At 42.4% G+C, this 17,854-nt stretch overlaps 1 protein-coding gene across 1 annotated transcript in view; it reads left to right on the forward strand.

The window, feature by feature from the left end:
- Positions 1 to 17,854, forward strand: part of mcf2l2 (MCF.2 cell line derived transforming sequence-like 2) — a gene marked incomplete at both ends in the record, with an annotated part of 142,994 nt that overhangs the window by 55,055 nt on the left and 70,085 nt on the right. Inside the window, 12 exons of the mRNA XM_080732614.1 lie at positions 1,998 to 2,112; positions 4,782 to 4,872; positions 5,869 to 5,988; positions 8,764 to 8,880; positions 9,851 to 10,000; positions 10,762 to 10,886; positions 11,162 to 11,276; positions 13,315 to 13,434; positions 13,999 to 14,190; positions 14,701 to 14,892; positions 16,021 to 16,198; positions 16,905 to 17,008. Of these exons, the coding sequence (XP_080588740.1) occupies positions 1,998 to 2,112; positions 4,782 to 4,872; positions 5,869 to 5,988; positions 8,764 to 8,880; positions 9,851 to 10,000; positions 10,762 to 10,886; positions 11,162 to 11,276; positions 13,315 to 13,434; positions 13,999 to 14,190; positions 14,701 to 14,892; positions 16,021 to 16,198; positions 16,905 to 17,008 (1,619 nt within the window). The remainder of the gene's footprint in view (positions 1 to 1,997; positions 2,113 to 4,781; positions 4,873 to 5,868; positions 5,989 to 8,763; positions 8,881 to 9,850; positions 10,001 to 10,761; positions 10,887 to 11,161; positions 11,277 to 13,314; positions 13,435 to 13,998; positions 14,191 to 14,700; positions 14,893 to 16,020; positions 16,199 to 16,904; positions 17,009 to 17,854) is intronic.

Here is a 17,854-nt window from a genome sequence, read left to right on the forward strand (position 1 = left end):
ACTTTATTAACATGCCTATTAACAGTACACGTAGTACAGTAAATGGTTATGCTAAAAAGATAGCACAAAAAGACCCAGGTGCTTGTTTCCAATGTGAGAGCTTTCATAGACTTTTATGGAGAATTGAATTTGGCCAAGATTAAGTAAGATTATTTTTCACATACCTTTTACAAACTGTACGTATGTTTATTACACACAGTCTTCATATTGTTCCAGTGATGTCAGTCTAATCTAATGCACCAGGCTCTCCATTGTGGGATTAAGAGTCACATTACAATGACATATGGAGCAGTCACCTTGTTGTGACATGTAATAGGTCAATATGACATACAGCATGCTTCAAGGCCCTGCTGAGTCCTAGCCAAGCTTATGACACATATGTGGGACCATACAGCAGTGTCCCAGCCCCCTCCTCTCACTGCAGCTATAGATTCTCTGCCTACAGTTGGAAGCCTGAGAGACGGGACATTGCCTAGTGGTAGGCATACTGTAGTGTAAATCCTCAGTGTTCATTTAACATATAATATAATATACATAATAATATAATATGATAAAATGTAAATAAAACACTGAGGTACATGTATGCCCTGTCAGAGTTACATATGGATAAGGTAAAATTCAGAAAGATTAGAAACAGATGACCAAACGGACTAGGATGGAGTGATAAACACTGACTGAGACAGACAGATGCTAACTACAGTGAACCCTTAATCAGGGTCCTCAACTCAGCCATCTAGTTTAGCACGAAAATAAGTGGAGAAGTAGATAAACATTTAGAGAGATAATCCTATTAGATAATTAACCCTAGGTCAGTGATCTGTCCCCCTTGTGTACACACACTGAATGTATTAGGCTTACATTACGGTACTGTAGTGCTAGTGTATGTCCAAAACATATTTTTTTGTTTTGTTTTTAAATTAAAATAGCCATGTTGTGAGCTTGTAGATCTGCTATTTTTACTACTTTTGTATGGCATGATGAATAGAGTGTGATGAATAGAGGGTATGCGCAATTGCGCATGCATATAGTGAATGGCAAATCGAGTGGCAAAGTGAGTTTAACGTCGTTTAATGCAATCAGATAGGACTTTTCTTTTTGGATGTAAGGGCTGTCAAGGCCTGAAAGTAGTTTTTGGCCACTCAGTAGGCCTTCACGCATAACTTCCGGGTATGATGATGGTGTCACATGCATACCCTCTATTAGGTCATTCATTTACTTCATTATTGCTATTTGATCTTAAATATATACTGTACAATATACAGTATATAGTAAGTTAGATCAAAACAGACTCTGAAACATTTGTATATTTAACTCAATGCTGCCATCTAGTGGATGTTTTGGGGAAGAACCATAGAGAAAAATAATAGGAGCCATATTCCCATCAATTGTTTGAAACTATTTTGGACCTCCTCTCCTCCTCTCCATCCCCCAAACAAGCAAGCGAAGCCCCCACCCTGTGGTCGAACTCTCCCCAATGGAGATTTGCCATGCTCTAACACTGGACTCTCAAGGCTGCCTTGAAAAGACAATTACTCACTCAGGCTTATGACAACAAATAGTTGTTTGTGTGTTTGTTTGTTTGTTTGTTGGTTGTTCATTGTTTTAGTTGTAAAGCGTCCTTGGGTTTATGAAAAGCTATTGTTAATATGAATTGATTTAATTAAAAGTAATTGATGAAAAGAAAGAGCTGATTGCTGTTACTAGTTACAGCCTTACAACTTATCCTAACGCAAGCTAACCTATATCTACTGTAACATCAAACGTGTCTGTTGGCCGAATGTTATTATTATGGAAATTAAACTAGATGAGATCAAATCCTTCTCAAAATCTGAATTGCAGATTCTCTACAGTCTACACCATCCTGTAAATATCTTGCCCGCTCTCAATCTACTATCTGACACTTTTGGAATAGAGCAGCACATTCCAAGGATTGTAGACATAAGTGTACTGTATACCCTGTGTGTGTGTGTGTGTGTGTGTGTGTGTGTGTGTTGCAGGAGGGCGAGGAAAAGATGGTGCCCCGATCATCACCTTTCCTGAGTATTCTGGCTTCAGCGACCTGCCCGATGAGGACTTCCTTAATGTGGTCACCTACCTGACCAGCATCCCTAGGTACACACGCACGCACGCACGCACGCACGCACGCACGCCACACACACACACACACACACACGCACATGCACACTTTGTTGAAATCTGTATTTATGTCCATACTAGTAAGATGCCTCAGGGCGACAAGCGACCTCACCCACAGGGCGAGGTTGCGCCACAGTGATGTGGACATCAGGGCTGTGGACATCAGGGATCTCCATATATGGGCATAAACGGGGTTTGTTCCCCTGGCATCACAGGGATCTCCATATCTCCATATATGGGCATAAAAGGGATTCTGTTAGTGTGACATCACAGTGAAGCCAGAGCGTGATGTCATAGCGTCAAACCCATTCTGGTAGAGTGGTTCCCCTGACATCACAGTGACATCAGAGCATGATGACATCATGATGACACATTTTTACGTTTTTTTATCGGTGATGTTTCTCATGGTAAACTGAGAAACAAGAATTTTCAAGACAGCAGAACATTGTTCCAACAGTTATGGATAAAGGAAACAACCACTCCTTGTTTCCTATAATAGCTGATACTGAGCAGTAAGTTGCTAACTGTTTGATGAGGCTGGACATTTGAAAGTCCTTCTCAACCAACCTGTGCACGTGGCCTATAGGGCCAGGCTACCAAAGATAAACAACTAAAGGTTTACATCTGTAGCCTAGCTGGTGATATTTTAGCACTTTGGTTAGAAAGGCTTCCTCCTAAGCTGTACAGCAGACCTTGATAAAGAACTCCTGCCTATGGTTTTCATTAATCAAGTCCACTATTCTGTCATGCCTACTTATGCAGAGTACCCTGTGTACATGGCACCAATTTAAGATGTGAGAGACAGAATTGTCCGCTGCAGTCTTCCCTTGCAGTCTCAGCTCAGTCCATTGTTGCCGCTGCCTTTGTTGTTGTGCCCATAGGAGGCAACCTCGCGCATTAGTCAGCGGAAGTTGGTGTTCTGTTCCACACAATGTCATAGTTGCTCTGACAGAGACACTGGGGTCAGATACAAAATCCTCCCAGACATCCTACCCACCCACTCCAAGGTAACTTCAGCCCAGCAGCATGGATCATCTAAGTCTGGCCAGTCTGACCACACACCCAAGCCGGGGGAGCGACTGTCCAGCTTTCCACTAAGTTTCCCATTTGAATGGGGTGGCCCCTTTGGGGCATACATGAGCACACACAGACCCATGTATGCACTTGCGTGTGCACACACACGTGTTGGAATAGCATTTTTATCTCCACTACGTTCTATTTTCAGACAAATCATTCCCAGACAGCATGTTCAGTTTTTCAACAGAACAGATATTAAAGTTTATTTTAAAATACTCCTACGAGTGGCAACACAAGTGTGTGGCACCATTTAAATAGTTTGGTGCATTAATAATTTTGTGATCTGCTTCGCTCTGGCATCGTAGTGTTGAACTGTCATTTTCCATTTATTCAAATTAGCGTTTATTCCATGTATAGCATGATTATAACCTGTTTTGTTACATGTAGAAGATGTACACACAATCTTCTTTGTGAACAGGCACCATAGAGGCCTCTCCATAGTACCGCCTCTGCCACACACACACGCACGCACGCACGCACGCACGCACGCACGCACGCACGCACGCACGCACGCACGCACGCACGCACGCACGCACGCACGCACGCACACACACACACACACACACACGCACACACACACGCACACACACATAGCTGTCCAACCTCTCCTCTCTGAACAATCTCAGAGCATAACACATCCTAATAAGGTTTACTATTGTTGTAACTAAATCTACAGCTAGCTGTAATTTGGATGTGCCGGGTTCCATTACCTTGATGGACTCATCTCCAACAAGCTTGTGTAAACACTTGAACCCTAGCGTCTGGGAACAACAGTGTTGGGGTTAACACTTTACCTACTGTAAGAACACGTTACAGAAACATATTAGCATTAAAAGTAACACATTATTGGGTATTATGTCAAATGATGCATCACTTTCTGACTGTTAATATTTTTATTTATAGTTCATGCACACTCATGGTACTACAGTTTTATCTACCATTTGCTAGTTATACTTTTACTCAAGTTTTCTTCAAAATAAATACTGCACCAATAGAGGGTGCTGTTTGTTTAATCATAACAATGAATAGTAGTATTCTTCCCGGTTACATTTAGATTATTTTGAGGGTGTTTTGTGAAAGTAATGTAAATGTAATATAATGACACGGTCAAGGCAGTTGGTGGGCCCACCCTCGAGTCTGGTTCTTCCCTTGCTTTTTCCCTCTTGCCACAGTTACAAAAATGATTGCTCAGGGTGGACTGGACAATGTCAGGTCTCTTCTCCAGCCTTTATTTAAAGTGTCTTGAGACAACTTGTTATGATTCAGCACTATAATACAATTAGATTGAATTAATGTAACACATTACACACCGTATTACTGTAATTGAAAGTACACAGTAAAATCTGTATTAATGTTTAACCAGAGAATGTACAAATAAAATCAAACTGACCCTTACAGGTTAATTTACTTTAATTTGTATACTCTCAAATTTAAATGACTACTGAGGAATTTATGGTGTAATAACTAATGCAGTATGCAGTATACTACATTTAGAAAATAACCTCCCCAACATCTTGCACACACACTGAATAGTATGTAGAATAATGTCCACTTTCTCATTTCTCTAGCCTGGATGCAGCCAGTATTGGTTTCGTCATCATCATCGACCGACGGAAGGACAAATGGAGCTCAGTGAAGGCCTCTCTCACCAGAATAGCTGTAAGTACTGCAGACAAGCCATTTGCTCCTAGCATTACAGCCCCTATGCAAATAAAGCAAGCATCCTGGTGTATAGCCAAAGGGGACATCAATCTGTCTTTGTAAAAAACAAGTACTCTATTGACAGATTTTTACCTGATAACCAAATCTAATGTATTCAGAAAAAAAACTGGTTCCAACGTAACTCAGAGTTTTAAACAAATTCGTACAACAACGGATGTATTATCTACCCTGGTCTTTCAAAGCCACTGCAGCTGACTGCTAAAGAACAAATCTCATATTATTGGCTCTATTAATTTCTTTTTATATACTTTTTATTGCATTGATTTCAATTTTACATTTTATTTCACATTTTATATCCATGGTTGCAATCATTTTCTTTTCCTTTTTTTTTTTTTTTTTTTTACATAACACGTGCAAAAAAAACATCACCTACTTAAACAACACAATAGAAATACATAAAATAAAAATAAAATAAAGAGGCTTTTTTCCGTTTTGGCTTCTCATTATCCAATCAATCACACAGGCTTATCAAAATAAATGTTGTTTTTGGCCAATTCATTCAGCTTGGCATGCATTAAAGAGACTTGAGAAGGATTTGGATTTGAGTACAGTAACAAACCTTGAAGATCCATTTCTGATATCTGACATCCTATTTTTTTCTGTTTCATTTGTGTTGTAAGGATAACATTTGTACTTAGTGTTTATGACACTAGAGGGCAGTACAAGTGAACACATTACATAGTACAGTATCATCCTGAAATAGTCATTTTAAATTCCAGTCTGAACAATGGTCCCACTCAGTGTAACGTAATTAGGAACTTGGCCCAGTGCAATGATGTAATTTGTGGCGACTTGTTTGTTAACGGTGTGTGTGTGTGTGTGTGTGTGTGTGTGTGTGTGTGTGTGTGTGTGTGTGTGTGTGTGTGTGTGTGTGTGTGTGTGTGTGTGTGTGTGTGTGTGTGTGTGTGTGTGTGTGTGTGTGTGTGTTCCCAGGGGGCATTCCCAGGAAACCTGCAGTTGGTACTGGTGCTGAGGCCTTCCAGGTTCTTCCAGAGGGCAATAGCTGACATTGGCATAAAGCTCCACAGAGACGACTTTAAAATGAAGGTACCGGTAAGCATGCTTCAGTAGCAAACAGAAAACCACACCTCTCATCTACAGCTGTACTTGCATGAAAACATAATTGTATTTTATTTATTTATTTTACTTAAAAACGCTTTTATGTACTGTATGTGTTAAGTTCCATGACCATATGTCAATATATTAATGTGAGGTGTTTGTTTGCTTCTATGATGTTTGTGGTTTTCATCACCCCCCCCATCAACAACAACAATAACCTGTCAATGAAGCATGTCAAACCACTATACTCCCTCCATTCACTCCTGCAAAGTACTAGCCTGGCCCCAGACCCTGAATCGCTAGCCCCGCCCATTAAAAAAATATGTTCAGGCGAATAATGGAGTGAAACTAAATGAAGATTCAGGCTGAGTGTCAGGCTATTAAAGTACAGCTGCAGGAGTGCATTTATAACTCATTTACTTCCAGTTTGTGAGTGATCTATTAGCTATATTTAAGGCATGGTTATAAATTCTTAACCAACTATTAACAAACATTTAACAAGCCATTAGTAACTCATGAACTAACAGTTTGTGAATGATCTATTAACTAGTTATAACAGATAGTTATTCTAAACAAGTGTTACAGCAGATCTACAAGTTCACTACACGTCGCGCCACATAGATTGCCTATTTTTGACAAACATTTGTATAAAACTATAAAAGAGGGCTAAGCAGCTTGTTAAAGGCTACATACTGTACCATTGTGTAAATGATCCCAATATTCCCCCTCCCTTACCTTGTGTTTTCTTACAAGCTCACCGTTGTAACAGAACCTCTAACGCCTAGTTAAACCCATGAGTGGAATTCCGCCTCTGCTTTCTGAGAAGGTGGCGTGGTTCCATGTATTGTCTATGGCGAGGAGCAGGGCTACTCCTAGGATCTGGAGAGATTGGAGGTTTAGCCAGGGACATTAAAGATGGGGTGCCATGATTTTCCCCCTCTATAAAACATGATTATCTACTATTATGATTATACTAGGAGGAAGAATTTTTCCAAAAAAGTGTACAGAAAGAGTTAAAGTGATGTTTTTATGTGGCCACACCCACCAGTTCATTTTTATGCGTGGTTGTCATGGTGGGTGGTGACCCAGCTGAAGTTAGCCACACCCACATGTGTTGGGTGAATGGTAATTAGGGGAGGGGTTGATTCTATGATGTAATAAGTATGGGTGTTTTTGGAACGGCACGTCTGACCCAGCAGGTGGCATCCTCCAGCTAAAAACTCAAATAAAAAGAGAATGCATAATTGCTCATAACAACCACACCAGGGGGTCTAATGAAGTACTGTCATGAAAACCAGTAAAAGTACAAAACTATGGCACCACCTCTTTAAGGCAGCAGTTCTCAAAAATGATCACGTCAAGGACCCCCAAGTTGATATGTACTTGCCCGTGGACCCCCATCTGAAAAGGTTTTGTGCCAATGACCCCCAGATGAAGATTTATGTTCAAACTATTTCTAAATTATTCAACATACAACATTTCTGATATTTTTCTAACATTTTCAAAAATGGCAGATGTACAAGCAACACGCTGTGAGCTTGTAGAGCTGCTATTTTTATGTGATGTGATGCTATGTTAACTACTTTTTCCTGGAGCCCCCCCCCCCCCAAGGACCTCTGGGGGTGTCAGGAGTAAAAGAGGCCCACACACAGTAATGGTGTTGGGGATGTTTTTGACATTTGGGATGTAAAAACGCTCGGAGGAAAACCATTATCATGAACTAGGTGTCAACCAGCTTGCTAAATGCTGCATGCTTTAGCGCCATTGTGTAAATGATCTCTCTGTAGAGTCATGTCATACAGTACGTCCATACCGTGCCTTGTGGTTTTCACAACCTCACTGTGCAAACGGAACCTCCAACGTCTATCCCCTGTGGACACAGACACACCGTTTGACCATCTGCTGCACGCAGTGTAAAACCACACCTTTAGGGGAAATTGGAGAGTGAACAAGGTCACTCATCACTTCTCCATTTTCAGTCCTCGTGTGTACATGTATGGTGTGCACGCATGTATTTGCCTTCTGCTGTGACAGATGCTGTTACACCAGACGGCAAGGTTGAAGTCGGTTCACTTTCTGTCAAATCAACAATCAGTTGTTTTTGTTATAATTGTTAAATACCAGAGATCCAAAATACATTGTTTTCTCTTTCCCTGGTTTCTACCTTTCTTGGCATAGTTCACAAACAGTGATTTATTTGTGTAACGCCAACATTTTTACTTAGATGGATACACTTTTAAACTAAGGACCCAGTTAAAAGAGAATGAGAAGTTTTGTGTTTATTCTTGTCATACTAGACAATCTAGGATAACATGGTAAGCTAAACAATTCACAAGGATTAATCAAAGAAAAACATTTTGAAGAATGTTTTTATTATTACTGTAACTTTTATGTTAAACTGAGATGCTGAGCAGGTCATAGCAGCACTATCAACTGCCATGTTGTGAGCTTGTACATATGCTATTTTGGCAGAATGTTGAAATGTTTGCCCTGAATGTTCACCTTTTATGACATGCCCAGAGTGCGGAAGCTAGGGTTCATGCATGTGGTTAACATTTTCAGTGTTATGGATGTGCAGTGTAGTGTTAAGTGTTAGAGTGCTCCTTAGATACCAGGGTTTTCTGATTTGCCTCCAGAAGAATTTAACGCATCTATTCTAGGAATCGGCCAAAACCCAAAATTGTTCCCACTCAGATCCACCCACCAGCCTAGATTATTTCCCAATGGATATTTGCTACAGATCCTGTGTTTTGTTTAACATGTTTTTAGATTGTGATGCTGAACTCATTATCAGACCTGCACGGCTACGTGGATAAAGGCCAGCTTACCTGCGAGCTGGGAGGAAACCTGGAGTACTGCCATAGTCAGTGGATACACCACCGAACTGTGAGTAGCAGGCTGTGGGCCTCATGTTTTACCATATTTTTGGGGACCAATGAGTATATTACTATCTGCAGGATTCAATTTGCTGGGGGGGATAACAGATTGGTTGGGGTTATGGTTACTTTTAGACGTTTACAAGTTAAGGTTGAGGGCATGGACGTGCAGAGAATGTTCGAGAGGCAGGGGCTGAAATTTTGAAAAGGGCCTTTTGGTGAAAACATTGAAAATAGCAGACCTCGGCTATTTTTGATGCTTGATTTCTACACATTTCTTGATTTCAACATAAGATGCTGCATTCAAGTTCAGGATGCTGCCTTCAGGTGGAGGGCATTTGCATTTCTTTCACCGTAGCAAAAACTGCATTCATGGTCAGGAGAGGGCACTTTTTACAGACGTATAAAAGGGCAGGTCCTCGAGTCCCCTTTGATGTCTATGTGTGCATGTGCGTGGTTGAGGGCTAGTTAAAAGCCAATCCACACCAATGCAACTACGTAGTCGCAACTCCTCCTCGCTACAAAGCCGTTGCATGCAACTACTTGCAAGTTGCAACCATTATCTCCAATGGCAGTTGTAGTTGCATTGGTGCAGTCTGACCTTAAAACTCTTCTGTTTGTTTGTGGATTTTGAGTGTGAAACTACATCGAATAACGTTAACGAATAACGACAGCGACAGAGAGACACACACACTTTATCAAGCCTGTCACCGTTAACACACAGGAAACGCCTCGAGGCAGCTAGGATTGCCTTGAGGCACCTAGGTGTGTTTGCACAGGGTGGGGGAGTGTGTTTTGATGTGTGTGTGTGTGTGTGTGTGTGTGTGTGTGTGTGTGTGTGTGTGTGTGTGTGTGTGTGTGAGTGTGTGTGTGTGTGTGTGTGTGTGTGTGTGTGTGTGTGTGTGTGTGTGTGTGTGTGTGTGTGTGTGTGTGTGTGTGTGTGTGTGTGTGTGTGTGTGTGTGTGTTTGCTCTTCCCCAGGCCATAGAGAACTTTGCCGTGACGGTGAAGAGCACGGCTCAGATGCTGCAGAAGTTTGGCACAGACCTCGCAGAGACAGAGTTGCCCAATGACGTCCAGTGCACCAAAGACCTGCTCAGCGCACACACCGACAAACACAACAAATTAAAGGTATCTTACCAACGTTCTGTGCACAAATTCATATCGTCGCCGTCGGGTACAAAACCCTTGTATGTCCAAAACCCTTGTATGTCCAAAACCCTTGTATGTCCAAAACCTTTTCAGGGAATGGCACGAAATTGTATTGTATAGATTTCTATATTTCGTGTCATGCACCGAAGGTGTCCAGCCCACATGGACTTATACTACACAACGTATAAATCATTGCATAGGTGTACCACAAAATGGTCTACACAAGCTTTTCACTACTTTAGCTTGACACTCTTCTTATGACGAAGTAGGGCATTTACTGTACCCATTAAGACCTGAGGCCGATTCTTCAAATGTCCTCTAAATCAGTGGTTCTCAACCTGTGGGTCGGGACCCCCAGGGGGCCCCCAAATTATTTTGTGGGGTCCCCAGATGATTAACTTAATGTGCAACATTGTTTTCTCACTCAACACTAAACAAACCAACATAACGTTTAAGTGTATAGAGGGGTATATGCACATTTCTAAAGTGACAATTTAAGGACTTTTTAATACCTCTAAAATGACAACTTAAACATTGGCCAAACTGTCAAATATTAGAGGCAGAAATTGTGAAAATAGCCGATCTACATGCTCACAACGCCTCGCGTTAGATCTGCTATTTTCACAATAGAACCGTGTTATACAAAATGTAATGCCTCAACTCTTAGTATCCCACACAGAGAGAGAGAGAGCGAGAGCCCTGTAATTGATGCTACTGTACTAATATTCCCCTATGACTAGGATGAACTGAAGCTTGCGTTGAAACAAGGCACCACTCTGCTGGGCTGCATCAAGGAGCAGGCCTCCAAGTCTGAGAGTCACAAACTCAACCCAGATGAGATGGAGAACCAGACCACAGTGGAGAGGTGATCTATATAAAGTATTGTGCACAGTAAAAAAAAGAAAAAGATAAATTAACACAGATAACGTTTTTTCCTAAATGAATGCCTGCTTGATCATACTACAGTGTCAGAGCCAGAACCTTGAAACGCGTTGCTTTGCAGCACGTTTCGCTTTAGATCTGCTACTTTTGAATCCTGAAAAGATCTAGATTAAAACTGCAACTTTAAACAACATACCGGTACCTGTGTGTGTGTGTGTGTGTGTGTGTGTGTGTGTGTGTGTGTGCGGTATACTGTAGGCTCCTGGCCCAGCTGGACGAGACAGAAAATGCCTTTGAGCAGTTCTGGTCTAAACACCATCTGAAGTTGGAGCAGTGTCTGCAGCTACGTCATTTCGAACAGGACTTCAGAGAGGTGGGTGTAGTGCATGTCCAGTTAGATTAGATTACTGTCCCAGAGGGAGATTTGTTTGATCCATTAACGCTTTCATGTGTCCCCACATCAATGACTCCCCATGCCATTCAGGGGTTAACCATAACTTCAGAAGTGATTATTATTATTATTTTTTTTAAATATTGAATGATTTATTGAAAGATCCTCTCCCATTCTATTATCATAAACATAAATCAACAGATTTCAAATAGATGCAGCCTATTCATCATAACTAACACTGTCTACAGCATCTAATTTGTTTGGCATAATATTCATGGCCATGCTCTGCTGTAATTGAAGCCAACCAAAATGTGTTTCTGCACATCTCTTTAACCACAATGAATCGTTGAGCATTTATTGTAAGAAGATAGTGAAACTGTGGAGCCAAGACTGTCATTGTGCTTCGGAGTTAAACTCCAAAGCTCCTTTCAGCCTCAGCAGAAGAAGCAGGCACAGTAAGGAGCACTCAAAGTTCTCGCAAAACTATTTCCACTTGCCCTGTTATTAGCAGCAACCTAGCTAGCTAAATTGTGTGATGGAGGAACAAAATCCTTAGCTACAAATTAGTAACCACTTGATTCGCACCGCATAAAAGAGTTTGTATGTTGTCGGTAGAAATATGTATATGTGAGGCTTACATTTCCTTCCCGTCCATGAGTACACACATCCACGCTGTGTGCCTACTCAAAGCAGAGGTTTGATACATGCTTACTCAAAGTGAAAGTGTGTGTCTGAGTATGTGGGTGCTGCATCCATGTAGAAGGCTACTGGCTCTGCCATTTCATAGGTTTTCTTCCGGTGTGTTCTTCAAAGTGAAAGTGTGTGATTCATGCCCATAGACGGGTCTAGGGTTACTGAATGTCCTCAGTGGAAAGAGTCAACGACTCTTAGAGGCACAGCAATGCATATTATCTCAGGCAACTGAAGAAGCTTGGTACTGTATGGCCCCAAGGTACAAAACCAACATGGACAGGAAGAAAGTCTATGATTTCATAATGACTAAGTAGCCTTCTATCCAGTGAGGAAATAACCCTGAACCCCGCTAGAGTTTTTGTCTTTTTCCTTCTCATGCATCCTTGTGGATCTACCATGTGGAATATTTCCTGTGAAGTTCTTACATGTGGCCTACTATTCTATGTGCCAATGCATGCTTTGTTTAACCTTGTGTACATACAGTAGAACAGTATGTAGACAAACTAGACGTCTTTGATTTTGTTCTTTTTTTTAAATGGTTCAAACCTAACCCTATTTTCTACTTGCTCTCCTCCTTGCTACTCAAAGCAGAAGATTGATGCATGCTTACTCAGAGCAAAAGTGTGTGATGGGTGCATAGATAGGTCAGGGGGTGTCCTCTCTGTGTAGATGGCTACTGGCTGTTCCATTTCCTAGGCTTTCTTCCAGTGCGTACTCAAAGTGAAACGGTGATGCATGCCTACTCAAAGTGATTCATGCCTATAGACGGGGCTAGGGGTACTGAATGTCCTCTCTGGGAAGAAGGCAGTGGAGATGGTCAACGACCGAATTCCTTTTGTTCCACATCACCACATAGTCATAGGCAAACTAGACATTTTTTATTCTGTTCTTTTTTTAATGGTTCTTTAGCGTTTTTAGTTCTTCCTTGCTTCCCGTCCCAACCCCCTTTTTTCCCTTCCTGACGCGCCTCACCTTTTTCACCCCTAACCAGTTAGCATGCCTGTAGGCCCTTTATACATTCTCCTCTGGCTCTCGCTGTCTCGCTTTCATTATCTGTTCATCTCCTTCTCTCTCTTCTCACCTTCCTTCGTCCTCTACATTTCCATTACATGTCTCTCCCTTTTTTTCAACTCTGTCACATGTGGTCCAGACAGCTGGCGTGGCGGTCCCGGCACATATGCTGCTAATGCAGCCGTTCCCGACGACCTTTGCTGCGTGTCACTCCCCATCTCTCTCCCTATTTCCTGTCAGACGACTGTATACTATCTTATAAAATATAATTTACGTTGTAAATCTTATCCTATCTCTCCTCTTCCCACTTCACCAGGTGAAAGTGTCTCTAGACACATTAATGGACGGTCTCACCTGCCATTCGGACATCGGAGATTGTGTGGCGAGGGTGGAACATCTACTCAAGGAACTTAAGACCTTGGAGGAGAAAGCACAGGTTCATCTCTCACACACACACGCACGCGCGCGCACACACACACACACACACACACACACACACACACACACACACACACACACACACACACACACACACACACACACACACACACTACATTATTAATCTATTTTTGTTTTTGCAGTTCATAAACAAATGTACTAATATTACATTATCTTATTTTGGCCCTGAAATACAATTATTATATTATATTATCTCCTTTTTATGACTGAGACAATTCAATACCGGAAGAAATGTAATCCACGTATGTTTTACAAGAAATCATGAAGCTCACATTTCTACTCCCAGCGTGCAGTTTTCTATTGCATGATTAGTATGGGTTTAAATTCAGTTATGAATTATAATTATAATTTTTCGTTTCAAGGATAGATAAACACTTTGAAAATAGTGGCAACTACAAAATCACTTCATATATTTACTGATAGTATTCTGGATATATTGATTAATAAAGTTAATGTAATGAACCCCTTTATTCTGTCCCCCCCCCCTTTAAGTGGTTGCTGCTGTTGTGTTGTTGAAATGACTGTGCTGTCGTCCACCCAGTCCACCCTGGAGAAGGCTCAGCTCCATGCGCTGCACGGCGACCAGCTGATCCAGAGCAACCACTACGCCGTGGACTCCATTCGACCCAAGTGTGTTGAGCTCCGGCGCGTCTGCGACGACTTCAGCAACGAGGTTAAGAAGAAGACTGACGTCCTGTCCAAGTCCCTGCGGATACACAGAGGCATCGATAAGGTACGAAAAGATTTGTGTGCTGCTGCTTCACTCTTTGGCTTGTGGGTCGTTCGGGGTGTCCATCGGTGCGTGGGTTGAGAGGCCGACGGGTAATCGTAATCGGAAAGGTTGGCGGTTTGATCCTCGGCTCCTCTGCTCTACGTGTTAAAGTGTCCCTGATTAAGACCCGTAAACCCTTATGTAAAGCTCTTCTGAGCCATCTGAACAGCCTTTTGCTGGGTGAATGCAGAAAGAAAATATTTCCCGTCTAATGTACTGGGCACCAGCATTTCCCTTGTGACTATACACTCTAAAATCCTCACGTTCATTTAACTCTGAGAGTGTATGTCCCTAACAAGTGCCTGGCGACAAAATATTATCCCGGGCAGACTGTTTGATTTGCCGATGCCTCACCAAACACACTTTCCCTCATTCTTACAATAGTGGTAGTGGGATGTACGACCGCTCAAGACTTGATGATTTCATTCCATTCATCAATGTTTCTGCTTGGGTTTGTGTCTGCCTGTACAGGTGAACCAGTGGTGTGAGGCCGGCATCTATATGCTGGCCTCCCAAGCTGTGGACAAGTGTCAGTCACAGGAAGGGGCGGAGTCTGCGCTGGCAGACATTGATCGCTTCCTGGAGACGGCGGAGCAGAATAAGCTGACCGAACTCAGGAACATCCATAACCAGTATGAAGTGGTGCTGTCAGAGGATGTGAAGGTATTTCTCTCAAACACACACACACACGCACGCACGCACGCACGCACGCACGCACGCACGCACGCACGCACACACACACACACACACACGCACACACGCACGCACACAGAGTGTCTAGGGCAGGGGTTCCCAAACTTTTTTGTCTCAGGGCACCCCATAAATATTTTTTTAATCCGAGGCACCCCTACATTATAATTTTCACTCCAAGCACCTTATATTTATAGCATATCGTCGTTGTCGGGTGGAAACCTTTTATGTCCAAAACCGTTCGTTTTGTATTTATCATCTATAAAATGTGTACACTAAACTAGTGAAAACAGCACTGTTTTCACTAGTTTTGTGTAACAGTCTTTTATGATGAAGCAGGGCTTTGCTTTACCAAAAGACGTACACATTTGAAACTTGGATATACGAGGTTTCTGCCCGACAGTGACGATATTTTAGTGATTATGTTGCGAGGAAAACGTTGAGAGAATAGCTATTTTGGTTAGAACTTGACTTTGTACTTCAAGTTTAAAATGATACTAAATATTTTTTCAAGTGTCCAAATGAATTCCAAATATTATCAAATGATCTCGCGGCACCCCTGGACTGCCGTCGCGGCACCCCAGGGTGCCCCGTCACCCACTTTGAAAACCCCTGGTCTAGGGCAGTGGTTCTCAACCTTTGGGTCGGGACCCAAATTATTTAGGGGGGTCCCCAGATGATTAGCTTAAAGTGCAACATTGTTTGTCACTCAACAGTGAACAAACCAACCTAAAGTTTAAGTGTATGGAGGGCATCTACACATTTCTAAAGTGACAATTTAAGGACTTTTTAATAGCTCTAAAATGACAAATTAAACATTGGCCAAATTGTCAAATATTAGAGGCAGAAATTGTGAAAATAGCTGATCTACATGCTCACAACGCCTCGCAGTGCGAGGCGTTGCGAGCATGTAGATCGGCTATTTTCACAACAGAACCGTGTTATACATGTGTTAGTGCTCGTCAGGGTGGGGGGGTCCCCAGTTAAAATATGATTATTTTGGGGGTCGCGGCCTGAAAAGGTGAGAACCAGTGGTCTAGGGAGCTCTTAAGCATGGATGAGGTACCTCAGATGTAATGTGCCCGTATGTTTTGCTTGCAGGCTGGCGTCCTGAAGGCCTTGAAGAGGCTGGAGGATGTGCAGGAGATGTTTGAGAAGCGTCACGTCAGTCTAAAGAAGCTGTCGGCCAAACAGACCAGGCCTGTCCAGCCTGTGGCTCCACGGCCAGAGTCCTCGCCCAAACGACCCTCGCTCAAGAACCCTGCCAGGACGCAGCAACGTGAGTCTAATGAGAACGGGAGAGTTTTTTTTTTTAAGGCCTTTCAGTCCGAGTGTATCAAAAAGGCAACTGGGTTAAGGCAGCGGAAACTTGTGATTGGCTGCGTGGAGGTGCCGACAGTTGGGGGGACTAACCTAACCTTAGCCCTAACCCTAAGCTCAGTAAAACTAACGCTGGTGAATGCTAACCTGGTGAAATGCTAACCTGCCGACGCTGGTGAATGCTAACCTTGTGAATTTTAACCTGGTCGGGCCAACGGGAGGTTGTCTCCGCATTAACCGAGTTGCATTTTTGATACACTCGGACTGAACAACCTGCTAAAAATACTCTCCCAATGAGAACGTTGTATCCTCAGCTGCGTCCGTGCGTGCATGCGTGCGTGCGTGTGAGCGAGTGTGTAAGATAGATAGAGAGAAAAAGAGAGTGAAAAATGGGGACAAAACAAGACACAGAAGGAGAGACAGAGAAAGACAGGAAAGGGCTGGACTTCAAATTCTGATTTATAGCCATTGCTATGTACTTGCAATACATACATTGGAATATGAGTGTGAAGTTTCCCAGAAAGGTAAAGATTTAAAGCAATTAAAAAATCCATCTTCAAAATGACTGCAGCGCAACAAGCACGGATGGCAAGCATCAAGGTGCTTCAATAAAACCACCAGGTCATTTTAACATCACTTCTGTGCTCTCCTTCCTCACACCTCAGCTCTGGCACGCAGAGCTTCAGACGGCTCCAACAGCAGCAAGCAGCCAGCTGAAACAGACCCCAACAAGAAGAAGATCATACGCAAGGCCAAGGGAGGCATCAAGGTACTGCCATCTCCAGTCAGCTGAAAGCTAGTGTCTTCAGGTGCTGTTGGGCACTGGTTCCTAAACAGTGCGTCCCTTCATTTTTGTTTTTTATTAGTATTATTTCAAAAGGTTAGAGAAAAACCTCTGATTCCATAAATTGGAAAACAAATGTTTAAGAAGTAGTGAAAATAGCCGATCTACAAGCTTTGCGACAGAATGTCACAGTTTACCATGAGAAATGTCACAACTTGTCCGCGTGTAGATGTGTAGACGTGGACACTTTTTTTACGGTCTATGGGCAAACCCATAGACCGTAAAAATGTGTCATCATGATGTCATCATGCTCTGATGTCACTGTGATGTCAGGGGAACCACTCTACCAAAATGGGTTTGCCACTCTGACATCACACTCTGGCTTCACTGTGATGTCACACTAACAGAATCCCTTTTATGCCCATATATGGAGTTCCCTGATGTCATCAATATTAATGATGCCCTGTTAGGGAGATCCCTGTGATGCAAGGGGGAACAAATCCCTTTAATGCCCACATATGGAGATATGGAGATCCCTGTGATGCCAGGGGAACAATTCCCTTTTATGCCCATATATGGAGATCCCTGATGTCCACATCCCTGATGTCAACATCACCTCACCCTTTAGGGCAAGGTCGCTTGTCGCCCTGAGGCGTCTTACTAGTAATATACATACATTCCTCAGTGTTAATTTTTCCCATTGTAAATTAAGTGCATTTGACTGTGTATAGCGTTACTACAGGGGGGTCCGCTAAATCTTTGTGTGATCATGTTTGATCACTTGAACCCTTAGCATCTCTATTCTTAGTGTAACATTAGCCAAAACATTGC

The sequence above is a fragment of the Nannobrachium achirus genome (genome assembly GCF_963921795.1).
Source record: "Nannobrachium achirus genome assembly, chromosome: 1".
Taxonomy (NCBI): Eukaryota; Metazoa; Chordata; class Actinopteri; order Myctophiformes; family Myctophidae; genus Nannobrachium; species Nannobrachium achirus.